We start from the raw sequence: 22,767 nt of genomic DNA, 5'->3' as shown, positions 1-22,767 counted from the left end.
GTTAGACTCAAAATCGTCAGGCGTCAGTATTGGGACTTTGCCAGAACATCTATGAATACGATCAGTATATGAATAAAACCAATGCACTTACCCTAAGCAAAGATCATTAAAACCAGCTAGGATAGTTAACAACTTCCAGTCATTCTTCATGTCAATTTTACTATTCTAAAATTATTATTATTATTATTATTACTGTACTAATTCCAGATATAAATATATATATCTACCTTGCTGACTTGCTCATAAAGGTACTTATACTCTTCCTTATTGACATTACTGAGCATTGCACCGGTCTGGGCAGCATTGAACACATCCTCAGACGGTCTATGCTGATCAGGAATACATGCATCACCATAACAAAACTAAACGAAAATTGACAACTATTTCAGCTCTATGCCATCTCAGCAAAGTGTACTAAAGTGAAAAACGTTACATAGGATTACCTCTAAAATATGTGACTTCAAACTGGCTCCTATTAGGTCTGGTGTGTAGGTTTTCAGAAAGCCAGGTATTGTGGTAGCATTTGGATCTCCACCAATGCTCCAGGACAGACCCTGCAGTGCATATGACAGTTTATTGCAGCCTACATAAGAGTCTTACCCTGTATTCATATATAGTATCAAGACCATGAATCCCTTTCATTGAAAAACCTAGAACAATGATAACAAATCAGTGTATAAATTTTATCAGCTCACCAGCGGTGATGCTGTCACCAAAAGCCATGACAACTTTAATGTCTTGGGGCCTCAGCTCATGTACAGTGCCAGCTTGACGAGATAGCGGAGGAAGCGAGGTACAGTTGAAGTCACTGCAAAAGACAGGGACACCGCTAGAATAAAGAAACAACAAGAAAGAGAAAAGGAGCTTCTTCATCATTGATCAACTCAGCTCCACCCAGTTAAAATAGATTTTATAATAATTATATAAAAATTAAAAATAATCACTTATTTTTAGAACAAAAACAGCCACTTCTATAAAAAAAACAAATCAACAAATTCAAATTCATGATCAGTTCAAATCTATAGTCACCATGATAGCCTACGTATAAAATCAAAATAATAATAAATCACAAAGAAATGAAGCTATTAACCTGTCCATCTATTGCATCGCTGGTGAAATTAAGAGTTACTTGATTAGGAGCTTTGAAAACTTTCATTGATGCATTAGGATGGACACTATAATAATACACAACAACCAGATTCAAAAGCGACTAAAACATGCACATGATACATACATGACATTGTACCCATTTGGATAGTACAGTTTCTCATTGAGGTATATCAAGCAATCGGTTGTACTCTTAACTGAAGTATCAGCTTCAAATGTCAGTGAGAACTTTGAAGTAACTTGATCAAATGAAGTGTTAAGGAATCGCCCTGACACAGCCTGTATCCATGCATATAAACATAAATGACTAAATTATGAGTGTGTCATTACATGGGCATATGTGCGGGAGAGAAGTTTTAGTTTCTCAGCTTGGACAGTGCCATTCTTGTAATACAGGCCTTCATCAGTGTCTGATTGTGTTGTAAAATCACCATACCTGGAGAATCATGATAATACTGCATGAACACTCAATAACTATCATACCCTTTATATTGCCAGTAGGACCACGACTGCAAATGACTGTCAGCTAATTTCTAAAGGAAATAAAAGAAAGAATAGATCTTTGGCATATGTTGTTTCACCATTAACTCAAGAGCATCACTCATTGCAGCAGAACCAGGGGACAATGCAGTATATGCTCCCCTACATGCAAGATGCATAATATTAATATATCAAAACACTCATTGCTATATATACCATTCAGTCATAAAGCCTCCAGTGGATAGTTTCTGCAAGTCTGACATTCTTATGTTAAACAGGTCCTCATCCAACAGGTCACAGAGAAATGCATTTGAAGGCTATTTTAACAATAAAACAAGCTACTTCCAATAGCTTACCTGGCCCATACTGTCCATTATGATGCAATACATGTGGTAAGAATAGACTTGCCTGCAGAATTGCACTAATAAATGAGTTTATAAAATTAAGGCAACCTGTCATTGTAGTCTGGACCTCCTGGACCTTCTGTTAATCCTGTAGATGAGAACTTTTTATCAGGAAGCTAAAGAAAAAGCAAAAGCAAGAAATGAATTAAAGTACATACTAACATACACTAGTGAATATGACTGTTGGCTCAAAGAATATGATATGCTCAGTGTCGTATTGTCTGATGGCATTGTGTAGCTTTGAATACAATGGCTGAAGATTCTTTTTGTCAGCAACACCTATTGTATGCCAGTGCAATTGAATGCAATCGTTATCATTGCGAGCTGCTGACTTGGTTCAGTCTGATCAATGTGACTGTATATATCACCAGCCCATGGCTCATTCAATAATTCATATCCTAGTACATAAGGATTGCTAGAAAACTTTTGAGCAACTTTGCCCCAGAACAATCCAAACCTCTCCTGGATATCCTGCTCATTGTCAAACAAGCTTTGCCTATTATCCCAGGATAAGGTATGGTACCATATGGTAGCTGTAACTTACACTGATTTCCCCACAGCATCACTAAAATAATACGTAAAGAAGCTATGCTTTTGACAGTCCTTTGGATAAGGATATCTATAAAACGAACTTATACTAATAATCCTTGATTATGCATGAGTATTCACCCGGTGGCAGGGTCCACTTTGAAAGGACTAAGCTGAGGAAATAGCTCTGGGAAAGGAAGTGGCTTGATAGAACGATTCTCATAAAGTGCAGCATAATCAGGCGCTCCTTCACCTACAACAAAATAAACACATCCATTAGATATTAAACATTACAACTTAATACCACAAAATTTTCTAGACCAAAGGTCCTGGTGACAATCCAGGATTGAGTATATCCCTTTCTTTCCCAGCTTGTTCACAAAATCCTCAATAACCTAGTATAATACAATATTAATGCATGACATGATATGTAGGTGCAGCTTACATCCAGGTAGGTACTGTTGTACTGGTCTTTGACTGGTTCTACTCCAGGCCATGCAACATAAAACCTAACGACGTTAAACCCATTATCAGAGAGGAACTGAATATCCTCTTCGTTCAGTGAATACTCTGGATCAAATGTGCTACCATTGTTGGGATGAAATGGAAATGACTTGAACACCTAAAGTTATAAATAGCAATAGAAAAGTATTACAATGAAGCTTACAATGTTCACACCATGAAAGAGTCTTGCTTTACCTATTACAAGGACAATAATTTTTATAAGAAGCAAATTGATAACATATATAGATCTAATATCATACTTATATATTATACAGTCTTACCATCACTGTCTATAATCTGTTTAGTCTTCTCATCAACCTTAAAACAACATTTGTCAGAGTCCCCCTCACTGGCAGTTTGTGGGCGACTACAAGAAAGAAAGAGCAAAGATGTTGCTAAAATTACAACCTTATTAGCCATGTCATCAGATGCTGCTCTGTCACATCACTCCTGATCACTATGAATGTCACTATCAATGATTACTGAAATAATAATGAGAAACTAGAGTCAATGAAAGAGAGAAAAGGCTAAATGATGAGTTGAGTATAAATCACTACTAGTTATAGATAAGCTGCTCCAGTCTCCATAGCACTGGTAGAGAGGCTGCTCCTGCCTTTATTTTTTTTCTTTTTCTTTTTACCACTGGTAGAGGCTACTTCAGTCTCCATAGCACTGGTAGAGGTTGCTCCAGTCTCCATAGCACTGGTAGAGGTTGCTCCAGTCTCCATTGCACTGGTAGAGGTTGCTCCAGCCTCCATAGCACTGGTAGAGGCTGCTCCAGTCTTCTTCTTCTTCTTTTTAGCACTTGTAGAGGCTGCTTCAGTCTTCATAGCACTGGTAGAGACTACTCCAGTCTCCATAAAGGTTGCTCCAGTCTTCATAGGACTGGTAGAGGCTGCTCCAGTCTCCATAGTACTGGTAGAGGCTGCTACAGTCTTCATAGCACTGGTAGAGGCTGCTACAGTCTTCATAGCACTGGCAGAGGCTGCTCCAGTCTTCATAGTACTGGTAGAGGCTGCTACAGTCTTCATAGCACTGGTAAACATTGCTACAGTCTCCATAGCACTGGTAGAGGCTGCTCCAGTCTCCATGGCACTGGTAGAGGCTGCTCCAGTCTTCATGGCACTGGTAGAGGTGGCTCCAGTCTCCATAGCACTGATAAAGACTGCTCCAGTCTTCTTCTTCTTTTTAGCACTGGTAGAGGCTGCTCCAGTCTCCATAGCACAGGTAGAGGCTGCTCCAGTCTTCATGGCACTGGTAGAGGCTGTTACAGTCTCCATAGCACTGGTTGAGGCTGCTCCAGTCTTCTTCTTCTTCTTCTTCTTTTTAGCACTGGTAGAGGCTGCTCCAGTCTCCATAGCACTGGTAGAGGCTGCTCCAGTCTTCTTCTTCTTCTTCTTCTTTTTAGCACTGGTAGAGGCTGCCCCAGTCTTCATAGCACTGGTAGAGGTTGCTCCAGTCTCCATAGCATTGGTAGAGGCTGCTCCAGTCTCCATAGCACTGGTAGAGGCTGCTACAGTCTCCATAGCACTGGTAGAGGCTGCTCCAGTCTCCATAGCACTGGTAGAGGCTGTTACAGTCTCCATAGCACTGGTTGAGGCTGCTCCAGTCTCCATAGCATTAGTAGGGGCTGCTCCAGTCTCCATAGGACTGGTAGAGGCAGCTCCAGTCTCCATAGCATTGGTTGAGGCTGCTCCAGTCTCCATAGCACTGGTAGAGGTTGCTGCAGTCTCCATAGGACTGGTAGAGGATGCTCCAGCCTCAATAGGACTGGTAGAGGTTGCTCCAGTCTTCATAGGACTGGTAGAGGCTGCTCCAGTCTCCATAGCACTGGTTGAGGCTGCTCCAGTCTCCATAGCATTAGTAGGGGCTGCTCCAGTCTCCATAGCATTGGTAGAGGCTGCTCCAGTCTCCATAGCATTGGTTGAGGCTGCTCCAGTCTCCATAGCACTGGTAGAGGCTGCTTCATTCTCGATAGCACTGGTAGAGGCTGCTACAGTCTCCATAGCACTGGTAGAGGCTGCTTTATTCTCCATAGCATTAGTAGGGGTTGTTCCAGTCTCCATAGCATTAGTAGGGGCTGCTCCAGTCTCCATAGCACTGGTAGAGGCTGCTCCAGTCTCCATAGCATTAGTAGGGGCTGCTCCAGTCTCCATAGTACTGGTAGAGGCTGCTCCAGTCTCCATAGCATTGGTAGAGGCTGCTACAGTCTCCATAGCATTGGTTGAGGCTGCTCCAGTCTCCATAGCACTGGTAGAGGCTGCTTTATTCTCCATAGCACTGGTAGAGGCTGCTACAGTCTCCATAGCACTAGTAGGGGCTGCTACAGTCTCCATAGCATTGGTAGAGGCTGCTCCAGTCTCCATAGCATTGGTTGAGGCTGCTCCAGTCTCCATAGCATTGGTAGAGGTTGCTCCAGTCTCCATAGCACTGGTAGAGGCTGCTACAGTCTCCATAGCACTGGTAGAGGCTGCTCCAGTCTCCATGGCATTAGTAGGGGCTGCTCCAGTCTCCATAGCACTGGTAGAGGTTGCTCCAGTCTCCATAGCACTGGTAGAGGCTGCTCCAGTCTCCATAGCATTGGTAGAGGCTGCTCCAGTCTCCATAGCATTGGTAGAGGCTGCTTCAGTCTCCATAGCACTAGTAGAAGGCCGTCCCTACAAAAAAATAATAACAATTTTAAAAGAAATATAACAGCACAATAAATAACAATAATAATACCGGTAATGATAACAGCAATAATAATGATGACAATAATTATCCTCAGAACAATTTTAAGACTTACAGTTCGAAGGGCAGAAAATCTCATATAGCAAAAGATAATAATGTACAACATTGGTAGGATCATGATGATTATTGCAAGTAGTATGGAACCAGGTATGAAGAAATACTGATTGAGAAGCTCGGATGTACTGGAAGTTGAAGAAATGGTGAGATCAGGTTGAGAGGTTGAAACAGAAGAGGAAGAAGGGAAAGTATGGAGAGATGAGAGAGAGGGAGAGAGAGAAGAAGAAGAGAGAGTAAGAGAGAGAGAGAGAGCTAGAGAAGAAGAAGAGAGAGTAAGAGAGGGAAAGAGAGAAGGAGAGGGGACAGAAAAAGATGGAGAGATTGAACTGGAAGTAAGTGAGGAGAGAAATGGAGTTGATGAAGAGGGAAAGGAAGAGGAGGAAGGAGTGAGAGTTGGTAGAAAGAATAAGGTATCAGCTGATGTTCCAGCATAATAGAAATCATCATCAGTTGATGCTCCAAAAAAAGAGAATTCATCATCAGTTGATGCTCCAAAAAAAGAGAGTTCATCATCAGTTGATGGTGATGTTCCAAAAGCAGAAACTGTAAGAGACTGAGTTGGATTAATCATTAATGTTGAACTGGAAGTATGAAGGGATGATGTGGAGCTGCTGGAGGGAGGATATATGGGAGCTGCAAAAAAATTGATTAAATATAGCAGTATATAATGGACACTTCAGTACAGGAAAGTTGCTCTGTTATACAGAGGTGTCCTATATGTGAATGTTATTTTATCATGTACAGTAAGGAATGTGCTGTCTGTTAAATGGAGGTGAACACTGGGAGGCTATGCCATACACATTAATCTATATATCAGGTACAATAGTGCTGCTTAGCGATAATAACAAAATTACATAAAAGATAATTATAATAGAGATTAGAGAGCCTTACAAAAACACGTGTTTTGACAATCTCTCAGTTTGTCAAACATGTTATGAGGATTGCCATAATATCCACTGTTCGGCTCATAAATACATTCACGATAGACAAAAACTCTACAGGAATCTTCATAACTGTCGTAGTAAAATTTAGAATATCCCGGACCTTTATACATACAGCTTTCATTAGCTAGAGAGAAGAGAGGAAAGAATAGTTTTATATTTGAAAGGGTCTCCTTACGACGATAATAAGTCCCACGGCATCTAACACTTCTTGATACAGATGACACGAGATGAATTAGAGCACATAACAGCAGTAGACATGGTAGAGCACCCATAACAGGATATTCTAAAAGTGTAACACGAGGCGGTGTAACAGTAAGTCAGTAACAGCTGGGGGCATTCGTATTTCAGTTACCGGTATCAGTTTATCACCAAAAATTAAAAATCATTAAAAATTAAAGTCTATATAATTAAAAAGACTGTAAAGCAATAGTATAATTAATTAATGAATAGCTACAAAATCATTTCTGTATCTAAAGAAAGTTAAAAGTATAAAACTAATTCACTACTTCACTCAAGTTTTTGTTTTATTCATTTATAATGTCAGATGCTGTGTGTAGTTCTCTATCAAACAACGTTCAATGAGCTAAATAGACAGGATTGCATGTGCTTGTAAGAGGTTGGAGGCTAACACTGTACCATAATCTGATACTTTAACCCTCCAACCATAACCGTACCCACCCCCCACCTCCCATAACATAACAATAAGATAACAAGAGATGAAGGTAATTGAGAGCACAGGCTACGCCTAAACTGATGCTCAGTATGGCAGGATAAGCCAGTCCTCCAGTCTCTAATTCCTTTCTTAGGCTGGTCGGCATTAGCTCTGTCAGGATGATTGGATTACCCTCTGTAGTCGCTCCTATAAACTGAAGGAGGTTAGGCTTCATCTTTGGCTTTACCCTTGCTTCACGCCTACGCGTGGCTCGGGTAATGACAACAACCACAGATACCTATACCTCGCATAGGCAAGGCCAACAATGACATTGATTGAAAATGCATAAAATAATTCTATTACAAAATAATCCATTACAAAATGGGACTCTTATATGCACACACACACACACACACACACATTATGTGTATGTGTGTCAGTGCATTGATGCATATACTGTAATCGCTTCACTCTAAGTCTTGTCTCTCTTTCCCTTCCCTCTCTCTCTCTCTCTCTCTCAGTCAAAGTCTTCATCACTATCCCAGGTAGATTGATGTTGCTTAGGCAAATCATTGATAGGGGAGATGAGCTGATTGGTTTGTGGAGGGAGAGGGGCTGGATGAGAAGGACCCAGTGGGGGCTGAGAGTTAACCATCTGAAATAAATGTGTCAAGTAAATCAATGGCACCATGAGGAGTCGCATTGGTTTATTACTAGACTGCAATTCACATACATGTACATGTACATATATGCTACTGCCTATATAATACACGTACATGTACAAATAAACAATAAACTAATGAATAAAAAATTCGTAAAAAATGCAAATTTGATCAGAACCAGCTCAAACTTTCTACACATGTTAAGTACATGTATATGCATCAGAAAAAATTATTAAAATGGTGAATTCTCTCCTAGTCATTTTTGCCAAAACTTGGCCCGAGACCATGTACTACAGTACAGGGACTTTGGCCTGATTTTGGAGTAAACTTAAAAACTCGTAAAAAATCCAATTTTGATTGGAACCAGCTCAAACTTTCTACACAACATAAGTACATGTATATGCATCAGAAAAAAATTATAAAAATTGAGAATTCTCTACTTTCCATTTTTGGTGAAATTTGACCAAAATCCCTGCACTATAGTACAGGGACTTTTGGCCTGATTTTGGAGTAAACTTAAAAACTCGTAAAAAATCCAATTTTGATTGGAACCAGCTCAAACTTTCTACACAACATAAGTACATATATATGCATCAGAAAAAATTATAATAATGGAGAATTCTCTACTTTTCAATTTTGGCAAAATTTTTTGAGCAACTTCAAAAATTTGCAATAAATCAAAATTTGATTGGAATCAGCTCAAACTTTCTACACAACATAAGTACACGTATATGCATCAGGAAAAATATTAAAAAGGAGAAATTTCTCATAGTCATTTTTGATAAAATGCCCTGTACCATCTGATCTCTTACTTGTTGAGGCTGTGCTGGTCTCACAATTCTTACTCCTACACAATAATAATAGTAATAATAATAATAATAATAATAATAATAATAATAATAATAATAATAATAAAAACAGACACAGTGTTGCTAATAGCAATACCTCCTTGAGCAGGATTGTTAGCATTCATCACATGAGAAGCTCCTCCACTTCCTCCCACTGACTGATAATGACCCATCAATCCAGGAACACCAACTGGACAAAAAGTACAGAGTATATATATATATATATATATATATATATATATATATATATATATATATATATATATATGGTATACATTAAACTGTCAGAGGCTTGAAGAGCATACCTTAAAGCCACTTATTTTTAAGTAGAATGGTATTGAATTAGCGTGTACTAATTTTTTTTGCAATTTTGCTCATTTTTCAATTAATAACTATTAATAAACCTAAATTATTAATAAATGCGAGTACTAATTTTTTCCAATTTTTAAATACTTTCAAATAATAGTGGCTTTAAGGGTATAGGCTATTGCACAGACTCACCATTGCTCATCCTAATTGGATTAGTCATTTGCTGTGACATCACGTTCCCTCTCCCTCCGCCATAAGCTCCCATGAGAGGCTGACTAGCTTGGTGATAAGAATAATTATGAAATGACATAGGGGTAGGCTGGGCCCCAATGGTCGGCAGCAATGGCTGCTGTGAAAACTGCTGGAGACTAGGGAGTGGAGGATGAGAGAGGAGCGACGTGGGGAGCGAAGGGAAAGGCTGTGGCTGTACTTGACTCAGTTGAGGCGGAAGACCCTGCGAGAGTTCAGGTGGAATCTGGTGATTAGTCCCACCAATAATCATGTGCTGATGCTTAGTCAACTTTAAGTAGTCCTACAGAGATACCAGGGCATTGTTCAATGTAAAGATAGCTGCTGCTATACTAACTCTGTATTTCCTAATCTGTTCATTGAGTAGTGTCATTTGCTGGAGCAAGACTGTTCTCTGCTCATTTAGGTTGGCCACTACTTCAGAGGGAAGAGAAGGGTTAGTTCTCTGAGTTTCACAAAACCTCAAATGCCATGTGAGGTTGTCAACCTGATTCTTAAGGAAAGGAGGAAGATCACCTAATGAGAGAGAGATAAAGAGAAGGCTCATTTGATAACAGCTAAAATGGCTACCTACCCATCATGTTAGCAAGGTTCGACTGACTGTTAGGATTTGATTGGGTTTGCTGTTGCTGCTGTAGTGGTGGAGGGTTAGATGGAACTGCTATTTGTCCTAGTGCTAGCCTAACATTATAACAAAAACAACAACAATAATAATAATCATTGATAATGATTAATAGTATTTCTACCTCTTGTAAGCCCCTTCACGATCTCTAACACTCTTGGCAGCAGCATCATCACCAACAATCATAAAGTTAGGCTCTCTCTTTAGTATATCATCTAAAATAAGTTCATTTGGTAGCAGTACTTAACACAGCTACACAGTAATACCAGTTATTTTAATAGCTATATCCTGATCCTGGGTTGTCATCAAGTTCTGGACTCTAGCCCTCACCAGATAGAGCTTTTGTTGCTGTAAATGTTGCTGTTGCTGTGATATTGAGAGTGCATTGAACTGCTGAGCTAATGGCCTGAATCAGACATAAAGAAAAAGTAAATAAAATAATGATTTATCACCTTTTCTCTTACCTAATGTCTGAGCCAATTGAGTGATTAGAGAGAGCACCCTAAGGAAGGAATAGGCCTAATCATAAATGATATTATATGATGCATTCTGTACCTGTGCAGTGTTGGCTTTTGTGATAAACTCCTTGTGATGCTGATGAAGAATGTGACGTGCAACCTTCTTAGTTTCGAGGAAGTTAAGAAAGAGTTCGCTCCGTGGATATCTGAAGGTGTTAGTCTCTATGCATTTCTTAATGAGTTCAAGCCAGCACTGGGCGTTGTATCCCACAGTACAGAGTGTGACTGGCTCACCAACTATTATCAACCATTCCCTGGCTCTTGTGATAGCAGTGTTGAATAACTGCAAAGGAAGAGAGATGTGAATTTTAAATCTCTCTCCCTCCCTCTTCTTCTCTCTCTCCCTCTCCCTCTCTCTCTCTCTCTCTCTCTCCCTCCCTCTCTCTCTCTACCTTAATGTTATTAAGGAATCCTTCATCAGTGTCTTCATGAGTGTGACTGGTGCGTACTGTTGATATGAGGAGAGCACGAAACTCTTTACCTTGAACATTAGTGATATTATAAACTTGGACCTACATACATGTACATGCAAAATGCATACGCCAACAAAAGATAACAATACTGAATTGATGATACTAAATTTACATTTCCGAGCTTCCTTTCTCTTAGTTTTGATCGGATCCTCTTCACTTGCAAGTAAAAGAAGGACAGGACACAGATATCCTCTTGAGGCAGACACTGACTTGGAATCTGAGACCCTCTGCAGAGAGTCTCAACCTATACCAGATAAAACAAGACACTATAAGGCCAAAAATAATGAAGCTTTGTCTCTGTGTGTATCAAAATCACCAATAGTACTTCATGTATCAAACAAGATTACAGGAGTTTGTGGTACATGAAAATACAATTTGATATTCAGTTATGATGTACTGCATAGGCTGGCTACATGGCTAACCTCTTCAACAATCTTAGAGGCTTCTTCATCATTATAGAAAGAAGGTGAGTCAACGTCTTGTCTCTCTCTCCCATCGACTCCAATAAACTGAAGAGGAGGGACACGCTTGGGGCCATCAGGCTGAAACTGAGCCCTACATGTTAAACGATTGTTATAGAAGAGCTTTGATGGCAGCGACAAAATCTGGAGAAGAAACAAGTTGAGATTTAAAAAAACACTAAATTCAGTCAATCATTGTGTTACCTGTTCGTGTGACCTGTGGTTCTGAGTGAGGCTGATCCTACAGTCTCCTCCTAGACCAGTTAAGTAATACTCAAGGTCAAAGAGTCGCTCCAGGAGAGAGACATTGAGACCGTAACGCTTAGCAATTTGAGAATACACAGGAGGGTCGACCTGAAATGAAATGAAAATCACGCAGTTACAGTAAGTTACCAGGGCTTGCCTGCATGGTGTCGCCAGCAAGAACGACTTTAGTATTTTTATCAGAGAGACAGAGAGGGATGAGAACCTCAGGCTCATAGACCTACCATCAGTAATACAATATAATCACAAATACTCCTCTCCCCGTCAATCCTTTACCTGCGCTGCCTCATCAATGAATATGTGAGTGAAGAATCCTTTCCTTAGGCCACTTAGGAATAGGATACGAGCAGTGACGGTTGTGGTGACGATAATGGAATAATTCATCAACTGGTCACATGGGACATCATAAAATGAGCCCTCACTGATGCTAAACAAATAAATAAATAAATGAGGGTTATAGTATAATGTACAGGCGGTATTTACTTGCAGTAGCTCCTAACAGTTGGAGTGATGGTCTTTATGTCTCGTTCCTTAAAGTATATCCTACACATCTTGGGTCTTATGTTAACATGATCTGTGAATGCACACACGTATAGGTAAACAAGATTACAAAAAGATGTTACTTCCCTCTCCCTCTCTCTCTCTCTCCCTCCCTCCCTCTCTCTCTCTCTCTCTCTCCCTCCCTCTCTCTCTCTCTCTCTCCCCTCTCTCTCTCCCTCTCTCTACTTACTTAGCCAGTCGGAGTGAATGCTCTCAACATAGATATCAGCAGCAGAGTTAGTGTGTGTGCATATTAGTATGTGTACTTCGGGTATGTAGCGGCTCAGGACTGATATACACTCTTGCATTGTCCTGGTCTTCCCACAGCCAAAGGGACCAAGTACCAGTGTTGGTATCTGTGGATAAAAGATATTGTGTACATGTGTTACTGAAATTAGCAATAAACTGCTGATATATGAACATATGCATGTCTACAACACAAATCAATGATGCAGATGTATAAGAAAAATATGCAATAGTTAATGATGATTAGCTAAATTTGAGCAACTTTAAAAATTCATAAAAAATCCAATTTTGATCTAAATCATTTCAAACATTCTAGGCAACAAAAGAACATCTACATGTATATGCATCAGGAAAAAATTGTAAAAATTAAGAATTCTCTCCTAGTCATTTTTACTCAAATTATCTGTACTATAGTACAGGCCTGGTACAGGGTATCTTTGGAGCAGGTTTAAAAATTCATAAAAATAAAAAAACAACAATTATTTTAATCTTACTCCGGTGTAGCGTGGGTCGACCATACTCCTCAATGCTTTCTTTTGCTCGTCGTTTAAAGTTGATCTCTCAAGCTCCTTCAGTATACGCTGGTCAATGACAGCATCAGGCAGCCCTGAATGAGAATCTGGGAACAACACATCCAGATCCATTGTATCAACAGCCTGTACAATTAATAATAATAATAATAATAATAATAATATGATAAAAATTCCATTATTACTTACTTGATGCATTGCTTTCATTCTCGTTCTTGTTGGACTGAATCTCATTGAACACTGGTAATTACTCAAAAGACTAGAATAAGATTAAGTAAAATAAAAAAATAAGAGCCTCTCTCCCTCCCTCCCTCTCTCTCTCTTACCATGCTTCCTTTGCTGCTTTAGTTATTTTGATAATGATGGCATCACGCTGAACAAGATAAACGAGAGACTCGTGAACCTCGTCTTGATTATTAGGAAGAATATAACAATAGTCATTGGGCCTGTGCAAATTACAATCATAAATCACTAAATTAAGCATGACTTTATAATAAATTTTTACTGGGTTATCACTCAAAATTTATAACACATAATAATGTACCTCACAGAGCAACTTCCTTCAAATAGGACCACTTCCATTTCAACAGTAATGAAACTGCAGTTTGGATCGTTTATCCAAACACCGACCATCTCCAGCCTATCTTTTATATCCACTCTAACATCATACAGGTCATATCTAAGAGAGAGAGGGGGGGAGAGAGAGAGGGAGAGAGAGAGAGAGAGAGGGAGAGAGAGAGAGAGAGGGAGAGAGAGAGAGAGAGGGAGAGAGAGAGAGAGAGGGAGAGAGAGAGAGAGAGAGAGAGAGAGAGAGAGAGAGAGAGGGAGAGAGGGAGAGAGAGAGAGAGGGTAAGATTTATATTAACAGAATAAAAAAGGCCTAGTTATAGTAATGATTAACCTGCTAATGTCTTTCCTTTCCTGATATTCCTCCAAGTAAAGTAGATTGTGCATCCTACGTACATAGCTGTCCTACAGTCATGTACATGTACAAGTAACAAGTGCACATGTACATATGCACATGGAGAAGTTCATATTTAAAAAAACTGACAAAAGTATTATGATAACAAAGACATACAAAAACTTTACAAGCTATAAACAATGAAAGCATTTTCAGTTCATGAAATTAAACAATAAGAAAACAGATTTTCTAATTAGCAGCCTTCGACTAACTTTCTTAATCCTTTGCTCAACGTTTTTGTACTTTCCTCCTTCTATCAGTTTTTCCACTTGCTCCGGCAGCTCATAATCGCGGAGTTCGGTATCAGCCAGTTCCCTTGAGCTGTCCTCGGGCCATTTCTTGATCCTGTAGTGCTGTTCCCAAAACAGGTCCCTACAAAATAAATAATATAATGAATACTTCGCTACCGAAGCCAAATTTGCATGGTAACATTGAAACCACTGATCAATCTTAATATAATGTAGCTATTATTAACATTGAATACTTACACTTTCTCTGGTTTGTATTTGCCTGCAGTGGCAGTGGATGACGAGTTCCACTGCTTCTCTTGTTCGCTGGCCACATGAACCGTTAGACAACGGATCATGTAGAACGAACCGAAATCAAACAAGACAGTTTGTCCCATAACACCAATACGAGTCCTAACTAAATCAACCTACACGTATTAAAAAAAAAAGAATAATAATAATTATAATCAAAATAAGAAATATGCATAATAGTACATGGTAGTTTTAAGAATCACTTTAACGACAGTTATTTTAATTTCTTTACTTTAACTATAATCTTCTCGTGAGGGTTAAGCGATTGATTAATGAGGATACCCTCCCCCTGGCTAGCTTTAGACTGGAGGGGGATCAACTGATGAACATGTATACTGGAGACTAGCTCAACGTTCCTGAATACAAAGCCAGTGTCGAGTACATCAAACATCACTACTGAATGAAGAGCTGTCTGAGACTATAAAAGAATAAGGTACAGATTTCTCCAATTATTTTTCAAAGAGCAATAGTACTTATTTTATGTAATATCAGTATTAAAAATGTATTACATGTACATGCACATGTATACTGTACATGTAGTTTAAAGACAGAATGAAAATATAAACTCTCTCATCTCAGTCACTCTCTCTCTCTCTCTCTCTCTCTCTCTCTCTCTCTCTCCTCTTACAGTTGTTGTTATTTCAAAGTTCCATGACAACGTAGTCCCGGTTTCACCTAAAACTGTTTGTGTGTCACTTTGATTCCCACTCAAGGAAATGGTCACGTTTTGAACGGTTCTCTAAAAAAACGAATCCATCCACCATTGCTGCTCTGTACGCAAAAAGTGACTTAGCATACCTCGAGTCCAACCAGTTCTTTATTTGCTTCTCCTCCTCTTGCCAGATCTTGAAAGTCAAGCATGACAGTTGTACGGACCTTTTGAGCGAAATCAACCGATTTATGAGCAGCACCCCCTTCTCCTCCTCCTCCATCGTCGAAATCATCAAGACCAGAGCTAGACTGCTGCTGTATGGGATAAGGATTGAACTGGGTGACTGGACCCGCAGCAAAGCGTGACCTCCTAATAAAGGAAGATAGAGCACAACTTGAAATACATGCAACATTAATAATGTCATTTCTTCGCACCTCAGTCTCTGTCTCTCTTGGTTCCAGGCTTCAAGCTCGGTCTGGTTATGAGCAAAGGTACATCGATCTCCATAATAGCATCTCTTCTTGGTCAGGATACCCATGCACATGCGGAACTCTCCCACCGGTAGCCGAAGAGGACAAGCCCTCACACGCTCTCCCCCTCCTGCCATGTTATTATCCATCGTCAGGTTCACAGGCTCCATCGTAGAGCTACCGTAATAGACAGGGTGGGGCGGGGGAGGAGGGAACTGCTGCTGGAGGGGAGCTGTGAACGAGCGATGCTTTGAACCTTTTATGTGCTCATCGTACTGCTTCTTACCCGTACACCAAATGTTACACTGATTACAATAAAGTTTTTCAGATAAAACAGATGGTGGCTGATAAGCATTGAAAGACGATGGAGGCTGATAGTATTGCGGAGAAGACTCTGTGGTTGCCTTCCAGTGTTGGAGCTCGCCCTCGCTGTGGGCAAAGGTGCATCGCTGCCCAAAAGTACATGCACCCGTTGTCATTACGTACTTACAAAGCTGGTGAACTCCGCCTCCTGCAGTCTGAGGAGTGGGGCGTGGCTCCTTCCAGCGTTCGTGGTTCCACATGGCCAGTTCTATCTGACTGTGAGCAAAAGTACAGAGACCAGGGCCTTTGCCACACAGCTGCTTCTTTTGAATGTTAGAGCACATAGTGTAGTCCGTTAAATGAGGCATCTTTTGTGGGCGGGGTCTAATTACGACCCACCTATTGGTGTCAGGATCAAAGCCGACCTTCTGAGAACTCCACGACTGCCTGCAGTTGGGACAGCGTTTTTTTACTCCGCCCCCAGGCCCTCCTGCTGACTCGATTAATGCCTTGTTCTCTGTGGTCAAAGTAGGATTGGCCTTCTGGCTAGAAGCATTGAAGCATATCTTACAAACTTCAAGAGTTTTCAATTTATCCATATTGATGATGATTCTGATAGTAGGAGTGGAGGGCTTGATTTAATATACGTTAAGGTTTACTCTTGGTCTCTCAACTGGACTTAGTGGTGAGACTCCTCCACCTTCTTTTCCATGTGTCCCATGATTTTAAGTTAAAAATAATTTGTTCGTTTATAATTAGAGAAGGAATAAATTTAGATACAATGCGGTCAGTTAGGTAATGACCACGCCTAAAAAGGTGTGGCTCCTCTATTTCAAGATGGCTTACTGTTGGACAGGATTTGTTCGTTGCATTAGTAACAGGACCGACGAGCCAGAGAGGGCCCGATACAGGACAGCAACAGTAGAGAACATCAAATTCGAGAACCTCCTCACGTTGGAAGAACGGGAAAAGGCGGAGAGGTCCCCTGTTGTGACTGAAACTGAGATACAGTACGTGAGGGATGGTCGACTGGACAGACTGGCCGAGGAGCAGATGAGAAAGGACATGGAGGCTGACGAGGAATTGAGGCGAGAGGAGGAGAGACTCAGAAGAGAAGAAGTAGCCTATTATGCCTCTAAGAGAGAAGCAGCCTTGAAAACAAAGCGTGCAACATCAAGTACCACCACCACCACTGCTACTAATAGACCTAATACTGGCTCATCTCTCATTACAGCTCAACCAAAATCAACAAGTGAGTTGGCATCGTTAGAACAGAATAAACTTCCAAGTTGTTTGTTTTATATTTTTCACGAATACAATTAGTTCCCACTTGCTAGCAAGTAAAATTAATTATTAATTTAATAGAGAAACTACTAATCAGTTTGTTACAGGTAGCAAGAAGCTAATGATTGATGTTGAAGATGAAGAAGAAGAATTTGAGCTATTTCTCAAAAGCGTACAAGCAAAGACGGTCACACAGCCTCCACCAGCGACCAATACCGCAGGAATCAGTCCTCAGACTCCGCCCAGATCCCTTCACAGCATCACGTCTGACAACGAGGGGTCCGAGGAAGAGGAAATTGATTTTGGATATTGGGAAAAAGCCTCAGTTCCTAAAAAAGAGGAAGGAACGAGGACTGATACTGGAAACTTGAGAGAGCTAGACCTTGACTTGCTGTAAAAAGATCATTTTATCATCTCAGAAGGACAGCACAGGCTCTAATTAATCATAATGCTACCTTTTTGTTGTTATTGTAACTTCTGCTATCATTTTGTAGTGTATAGTTTTTTAAGCAATAAAATTATGACTATAATGCTATCATTTATAGTACATATAATAGAAGGATGATCATTATGCTTTGAAGACATAATAAAGAGTTTAAAAATGAATAAATATATTCTGTGTACATATAATGTCAGGATTGTTTGCTCTGTTCACGATGCATCATCAAATGTCACGTGTTTTGAGGCAGGTAAGTCAGTATCCATTGTTGCTGGTGAATCTTTCAACCTTGGTGAAGGCGTACGCATGGAAGTAAAGGTAGTGATATTAGCTTCTTTCTAAAAACAGCAATAAATGAATATAGAATAACGTATGGGTAATAATTACCTGTAAGAGAACTGCCTTTAAATGCGTTATTTCTTTCATCTTGTCCTCATAGTTCATGGTAAGTGTGGTCTGTCGGGCAATTCTTGTTTCTTCTTTCTTGTCTTTATCAATAAATATGAACTAAAAACATTAAAGAAACTTATAATGACTGTACTATTATTACACATAATATATCATCATTACCTTGGGTATAAAGAGTCCTCCTAGTATTATGGTTGGAGCTAAGAAAGAGAATATGAAACCGATCCAGAATGATGGTAGACTTGATACTAGGAGCAGTATCATGTCAATGAGAAATCCGGGAATTACAAATAAAAATACAACAAATACTGCTCTAGCAGCAAACTCTCCCTCCTGTGAAAAGTGAGTCCTGATCTTTGCGTTTTGATAAGAGAAGAAGATAAGACCACAGGAGAGGAGGAGGTTGTACATTATCAGGATTTCTTTCCATTCTGTTGAGCTGGTACACAAGTACGTTACTTGTGTAGTTGTAATGGAGTCGTCTACCTATAAAAGCAATTGAAAAGACAGTACATTATGAACTACTAGCGCTTAATTTTCATTAAAAAAGACTCACATTTAAGTGGGGGCAGTTATCTGTTTCATTCCTAGTGATGTATTCTGAAGGCGAAACTGCTGTCGATATTATTAACAATAAAACCATTGGAGATATTAGAAGAATGATGATTAATGCTAAATGAGCATTAGAGAGATTATTCTATATAAATATGATACAATGATAATAATTATAATTATGTAATAACAATGATATTATACTCACTCTATTCACAATCTTTGAATTGTGAAAAATTCTATAAAGTCTCCAGTTTCTTGCTAACAAAGTTGCTAGTATCAGTACCATTCCTAAATTAAGGAGCCATGTTGTAAACTAAAGGAAAGAGAAGACAGCAAATGCTGGACATTAAGATAGATTTAATAGCTACTTACCTCACACGAGACTGGTAAAAGGATCTCTCTTTGTTCCTCAGTCTTGGCTATGCGACTTCCAGTGAAAGAGAAAACAAGAAACAGAACTGATAAATACATTAGAATAGAGCCAGCAATAATAACAATGTTGAATATCGGAGTTGAGGATTTAAAGTGCCTAGCGACAAAAAAATAAACAAATACAGCACTTTAAAATACTCTTACATGTTGTTCCTAAAGGAAAAGTTTAATATCAGTAAGAATATAGCTGTAAGTATTCCTATTATCATCAGTGAGAGTGCAAAGCTCATTGTCCATGCATTAAGCTCATTGTAGCAGATACATGAGTCATCACGACAGACACCATCAGTAGGCGGCGTATAACAATCAGGACAATACGAACCATTCACTCCTATAGTAAACAAAATTAACAAATCATAATAGGAATGAGTACAGTGTGCGTGTGTGAAATAAGACCACATACAGACCAGTAATATTAAGCAATCATCAATATATAATATACTTGTGGGTAGTTTGTGAATGGTTACAGAATATACTTACTGCTTTTCCATCTGTATGGGCATGGTACAATGAGTCTATTGGAATCAATTTTAAAGAAACTGAAATTAACAAATTCTAACTGAAAGTTAACATCAGGTCTTTGGGAATCATCGATAGGTATCAGTGTGAGACGTTCACACGAGACATTGTAGTTAGTATATTGTCCAGCAGTGCACTCTGAACCAGCTAAGTAGAAAAACAGAAAAGAAAAAGATAAAAGATCACTTGCTCAAACAGTGCATAAATATTTACATTGAAATTGTGTCACCAAAGCCTGTCCAAATTCTTCATATTCATTGTTTTTAGAGTAAGTATAGTGACCCTGCATGAGAAAGGAAATAAACACGACATGAAACAACAACAATGTCAAACATCCAACAGTATGTTGCTACTAGCATCAATTATACAGTTATTTGGCTCTTGACACTGTAATTGCTTTCTTATTCAGTAGCATGTCATTATTACTATAATCTAATAACATACTGTACTGTTCACTACCATTATGTTTCTCACTCTATACAAGGATGTTTCATGCTTAGCTGATCATAAAAGTAGAGATAACCAATACTAAGATCATTAATAATAGTCCCTATAAAACTACTTATTATGTCTGGTGAAGGCAGCAAAGTGCAAACTCCTAGTCTTGTTGAATTATTACAGGGACGTTATGTCACAAAGCATCATCATGTTTATTATAGTTCAAGTCGCTAGTTCACTTATATTTATAAATCTTTATTCAACCGAAAAGATACTAGCATACTTACTGATACGCCACAGTAAATGTTGTGTTCTAGTATATCCAACATCTTTTCTGTCAGCATTTCAGAGTCTCTTGGATCATTAGAAGAGATGGCATCACAAGTGGCAGAAGCATCGTTTGATTTATTCAAGAGATCCTCTACTGCAGCGTGCCAGATTTGTGCCCACAAAGCAACAGCATCATACGCGTTAGGAGCACGAGAATGCAACAGGTACTGCCTATCATCCTCTGTAATGTTAGTATCACTTGAAAAGAACAAGTCACGAGAAACATTAAATATCCAATGAAAGGAGCTTATTTGAGCCTAAAAGTGAGCAATGAAGTTATTGTCACTAGTAATCATTATATTATGTACAGGACAACACGTACTTCAGATTCATTGGAATTAGTTATTAGTAGATTAGAGGCATCAATAAAGAGCATTCCTTGTATAGCAGACTTCATCTCCTCCTCAGTACAATCATTACAACTACAGAACTCATCTACATGTATATATACAACATATCAACATCATTATACTATAATAATAGTAAATACTAACCATTATTATCACAGGTGCAGTCATGCCACCACATATAGTCATATATACCAGGCAATATCCACACATGCTGGCTGGTAGTTAGACCCATCCTCATTGCCTATATATACACATATATAAACAAATACAAATAGTTTATGTCTGGCCAAAATTTTATAAAGTATAACATCTGTCACTGATTAGAATTAGGGTCAGTTACGTGTATGTCATTGACTCATATTGATAGCAGTTTGTGCGTGTGTGTGTGTGTGTGGGAGAAGTACTGTACTATGTATAGTATAGATGGGCAAGGAAATACTAACTTTACAAATGACGTATCTGCTAATATCAAAAGGAATAAAGGCCACAAAAATGCGATAATTATTCTCCTAAAATGTAATAAAACCAAAAACTCTCAACTGATACCTACAAAGACATATTATACCTTATAGTCACTGAGTATGTTGGTTGGATCGTCACGAAATGTTCCCGGAAAACTTAGCTCCATTGACAAATTTTTACTAGCCAGTGTATAAAAATTTTGAGCTCTCTATTAAAAAATTAATAATAATACTTAATGAAAAAATTAACATCAACGAACATCGTAAAGTGCATCTGTTGCAACCACAGCCACTTTTCTCCAACTGAAATCATAGAGTAACTGGAGGCGTGCTTTATTTAGAAATAAATCAGAAGTAGACGTCGAGTAAAAATTGGGAAACAGAGTATGATTGCTGAGTTTGAAGTTAGGAGTGGAATATGATACCTGACAATTTAATAAAGGAGCGTATAAAGCAAAATAATTGAAATAATGCAACAAATTATGTTTATCAGTAATTACTTTAAAATAAATCGTTGTAAACAATGAAAATATGAAATGATGGTATATTTAGTAGTTAAAGTTAAACATTATCATTATATTACTTATATTTATTTGTACCGTTAGTTTTTTTAATTTGTTTCCAGTGATGTAACTTGTTAGTTCAGAGAGCTCTTGATCCTGTGGGCCAATGATAGCTCCTATAGTTATATTGGCATTAATCTCGTCGTATATCTCACCAATCACCTCAGGGAGAGCTTCCTAAAGGAAAGAGAAGTATCAAGCAAACAGCATCAAAGACTCAGCAACACTATTGGCATTAAATGCTTTGTGTACTGTAACTATGATTGCAAGCTTGCAACATGAGTAAGTCAACCAATCACTTTATTAGCATATTCAAATACATCACTACTACACTGTATAAACCATTGTAGTCCTATGCATACTCTATTTCTATAATACTCATCACCATCCATATGCATGTGCCATGTAGAGTAAAGACTAAGTTTACCTGCAGGTGGTTTTCATAAGTTGGTATATCTGGAAATAAGGTGTAACACCAGCTAGATGTATCAGGGCCTAGGTAAATTAGAGGCAGGTTCAGGTCTCGCCTGGAAGTCATATAGATCATTGCCTGAATGGTAGCCACGTATATGAAGGAATCGCATGATCTTGGCGTCGTTAGTACTGCCGCTGATGATTGGCCATCACTATGATAGCAAGGGACAAGGTCAGCCAGAGATATATCTATATTTTCACCACAGGGACAAGTGAAATTACTGTCAGCGACTAAGCAAAGACCAAGAAGAACGAATAAATTTAGGAAAAGGGCCAACTGAGGCTGTGACAAAGCCATTTGAAGGCTCTAAGCTTGGATTGCCAAGACTACTCTAAGTTGCTGAGTATCATCATAGTCTAGACACACACCTACTTTGCGGGCGATATAGACAATATAGTGGCTGATGAGTCATAACGCGTCATACTGCGTAAAAAACCTAACACGGCGTGATAAAATTAAA

General features: G+C 39.0%; 6 protein-coding genes across 6 annotated transcripts in view; 1 reads left to right on the top strand and 5 right to left on the bottom strand.

Moving 5' to 3' along the window:
* The window catches only part of LOC105316588 (phospholipase B1, membrane-associated-like), a 1,976-nt gene extending 1,047 nt beyond the window's left edge, over positions 1–929 (bottom strand). The window contains exons 1-6 of the mRNA XM_020003581.1: positions 696–929; positions 601–650; positions 444–554; positions 228–362; positions 92–165; positions 6–49 (exon numbers count right to left, since the gene is read on the bottom strand). Coding sequence (XP_019859140.1) covers positions 6–49; positions 92–165; positions 228–362; positions 444–554; positions 601–650; positions 696–876 — 595 coding nt within the window. The 5' untranslated portion in view covers positions 877–929. The remainder of the gene's footprint in view (positions 1–5; positions 50–91; positions 166–227; positions 363–443; positions 555–600; positions 651–695) is intronic.
* A 1-nt stretch (position 930) lies between these two features.
* On the bottom strand, positions 931–3,558 carry LOC100639716 (endoglycoceramidase-like). The gene is made up of 17 exons (XM_003382515.2): positions 3,305–3,558; positions 3,187–3,218; positions 2,965–3,141; positions 2,824–2,914; positions 2,661–2,772; positions 2,536–2,610; positions 2,324–2,487; positions 2,158–2,270; positions 2,040–2,107; positions 1,944–1,995; positions 1,804–1,904; positions 1,689–1,749; positions 1,591–1,640; positions 1,438–1,543; positions 1,235–1,386; positions 1,091–1,175; positions 931–1,038 (listed from the first exon to the last, which is right to left on the bottom strand). Exons 1-17 carry the CDS (start codon positions 3,441–3,443, stop codon positions 1,009–1,011), a joined length of 1,608 nt encoding a protein of 535 aa, XP_003382563.1. The 5' UTR covers positions 3,444–3,558; the 3' UTR covers positions 931–1,008.
* A 1-nt stretch (position 3,559) lies between these two features.
* LOC105316582 (mucin-19-like) lies at positions 3,560–6,027 on the bottom strand (the record flags this gene model as incomplete). The annotated part of the gene is made up of 2 exons (XM_020007851.1): positions 3,560–5,680; positions 5,809–6,027. Coding segments are annotated over 2 exons (2,316 nt in total), but the record flags the coding sequence as incomplete, so codon positions are not given.
* Positions 6,028–7,737: 1,710 nt separating this feature from the next.
* Positions 7,738–16,794, bottom strand: LOC105314334 (probable helicase with zinc finger domain). Its single transcript, XM_011408464.2, has 29 exons — positions 15,715–16,794; positions 15,427–15,649; positions 15,257–15,367; positions 14,861–15,046; positions 14,578–14,744; positions 14,302–14,461; positions 14,030–14,100; positions 13,673–13,807; positions 13,455–13,574; positions 13,318–13,387; positions 13,093–13,254; positions 12,543–12,708; positions 12,296–12,386; positions 12,089–12,239; positions 11,952–12,032; positions 11,753–11,902; positions 11,510–11,692; positions 11,200–11,331; positions 11,007–11,126; positions 10,652–10,897; positions 10,561–10,598; positions 10,363–10,502; positions 10,221–10,311; positions 10,049–10,155; positions 9,812–9,990; positions 9,418–9,757; positions 9,014–9,106; positions 8,881–8,915; positions 7,738–8,061 (listed from the first exon to the last, which is right to left on the bottom strand). The coding sequence occupies exons 1-29, from the start codon at positions 16,650–16,652 to the stop codon at positions 7,924–7,926; spliced, it is 4,824 nt and encodes a 1,607-aa protein (XP_011406766.2). The 5' UTR covers positions 16,653–16,794; the 3' UTR covers positions 7,738–7,923.
* A 60-nt stretch (positions 16,795–16,854) lies between these two features.
* LOC100639932 (uncharacterized) lies at positions 16,855–17,867 on the top strand. The gene is made up of 2 exons (XM_003382432.3): positions 16,855–17,305; positions 17,445–17,867. Exons 1-2 carry the CDS (start codon positions 16,891–16,893, stop codon positions 17,732–17,734), a joined length of 705 nt encoding a protein of 234 aa, XP_003382480.1. The 5' UTR covers positions 16,855–16,890; the 3' UTR covers positions 17,735–17,867.
* An 8-nt stretch (positions 17,868–17,875) lies between these two features.
* Positions 17,876–22,676, bottom strand: LOC105316579 (gamma-aminobutyric acid type B receptor subunit 2-like). Its single transcript, XM_011411584.2, has 17 exons — positions 22,260–22,676; positions 21,869–22,009; positions 21,530–21,694; positions 21,374–21,478; positions 21,252–21,317; positions 20,953–21,049; positions 20,781–20,893; positions 20,416–20,715; positions 19,904–19,973; positions 19,652–19,837; positions 19,316–19,502; positions 19,112–19,268; positions 18,945–19,052; positions 18,741–18,881; positions 18,347–18,670; positions 18,164–18,283; positions 17,876–18,114 (listed from the first exon to the last, which is right to left on the bottom strand). Exons 1-17 carry the CDS (start codon positions 22,602–22,604, stop codon positions 17,989–17,991), a joined length of 2,751 nt encoding a protein of 916 aa, XP_011409886.1. The 5' UTR covers positions 22,605–22,676; the 3' UTR covers positions 17,876–17,988.
* Positions 22,677–22,767: the final 91 nt, after the last annotated feature.

The sequence above is a fragment of the Amphimedon queenslandica genome, unplaced genomic scaffold (genome assembly GCF_000090795.2).
Source record: "Amphimedon queenslandica unplaced genomic scaffold, v1.1 AMPQUscaffold_13521, whole genome shotgun sequence".
Taxonomy (NCBI): domain Eukaryota; kingdom Metazoa; phylum Porifera; class Demospongiae; order Haplosclerida; family Niphatidae; genus Amphimedon; species Amphimedon queenslandica.
Note: the sequence above shows the minus strand (reverse complement) of the source record. Positions and strands in the feature narration are given on the sequence as shown.

What these genes read in the sequence shown, in the direction of transcription:
- LOC100639716 (XM_003382515.2), bottom strand. Translation starts at nt 3,443, where the DNA reads ATGGCTAATAAGGTTGTAATTTTAGCAACATCTTTGCTCTTTCTTTCT. An exon ending in CAACAGTCATATTCACTAGT is followed by an intron (nt 2,108 to 2,157) that starts GTATGTTAGTAT and finishes CTTTTTCTTTAG; the next exon opens with CTTCCTGATAAAAAGTTCTC. An exon ending in TCCTACTGGCAATATAAAGG is followed by an intron (nt 1,544 to 1,590) that starts GTATGATAGTTA and finishes ATGATTCTCCAG; the next exon opens with GTATGGTGATTTTACAACAC.
- LOC105314334 (XM_011408464.2), bottom strand. Translation starts at nt 16,652, where the DNA reads ATGGATAAATTGAAAACTCTTGAAGTTTGTAAGATATGCTTCAATGCT. An exon ending in ACTGTTAGGAGCTACTGCAA is followed by an intron (nt 12,240 to 12,295) that starts GTAAATACCGCC and finishes TTATTTGTTTAG; the next exon opens with CATCAGTGAGGGCTCATTTT. An exon ending in GAGAAAGGAAGCTCGGAAAT is followed by an intron (nt 11,127 to 11,199) that starts GTAAATTTAGTA and finishes ACATGTATGTAG; the next exon opens with GTCCAAGTTTATAATATCAC.
- LOC100639932 (XM_003382432.3), top strand. Translation starts at nt 16,891, where the DNA reads ATGGCTTACTGTTGGACAGGATTTGTTCGTTGCATTAGTAACAGGACC. An exon ending in AGCTCAACCAAAATCAACAA is followed by an intron (nt 17,306 to 17,444) that starts GTGAGTTGGCAT and finishes AGTTTGTTACAG; the next exon opens with GTAGCAAGAAGCTAATGATT.
- LOC105316579 (XM_011411584.2), bottom strand. Translation starts at nt 22,604, where the DNA reads ATGGCTTTGTCACAGCCTCAGTTGGCCCTTTTCCTAAATTTATTCGTT. An exon ending in CAACAGATGCACTTTACGAT is followed by an intron (nt 21,479 to 21,529) that starts GTTCGTTGATGT and finishes ATTTTTTAATAG; the next exon opens with AGAGCTCAAAATTTTTATAC. An exon ending in CTGCACCTGTGATAATAATG is followed by an intron (nt 20,894 to 20,952) that starts GTTAGTATTTAC and finishes ATATACATGTAG; the next exon opens with ATGAGTTCTGTAGTTGTAAT.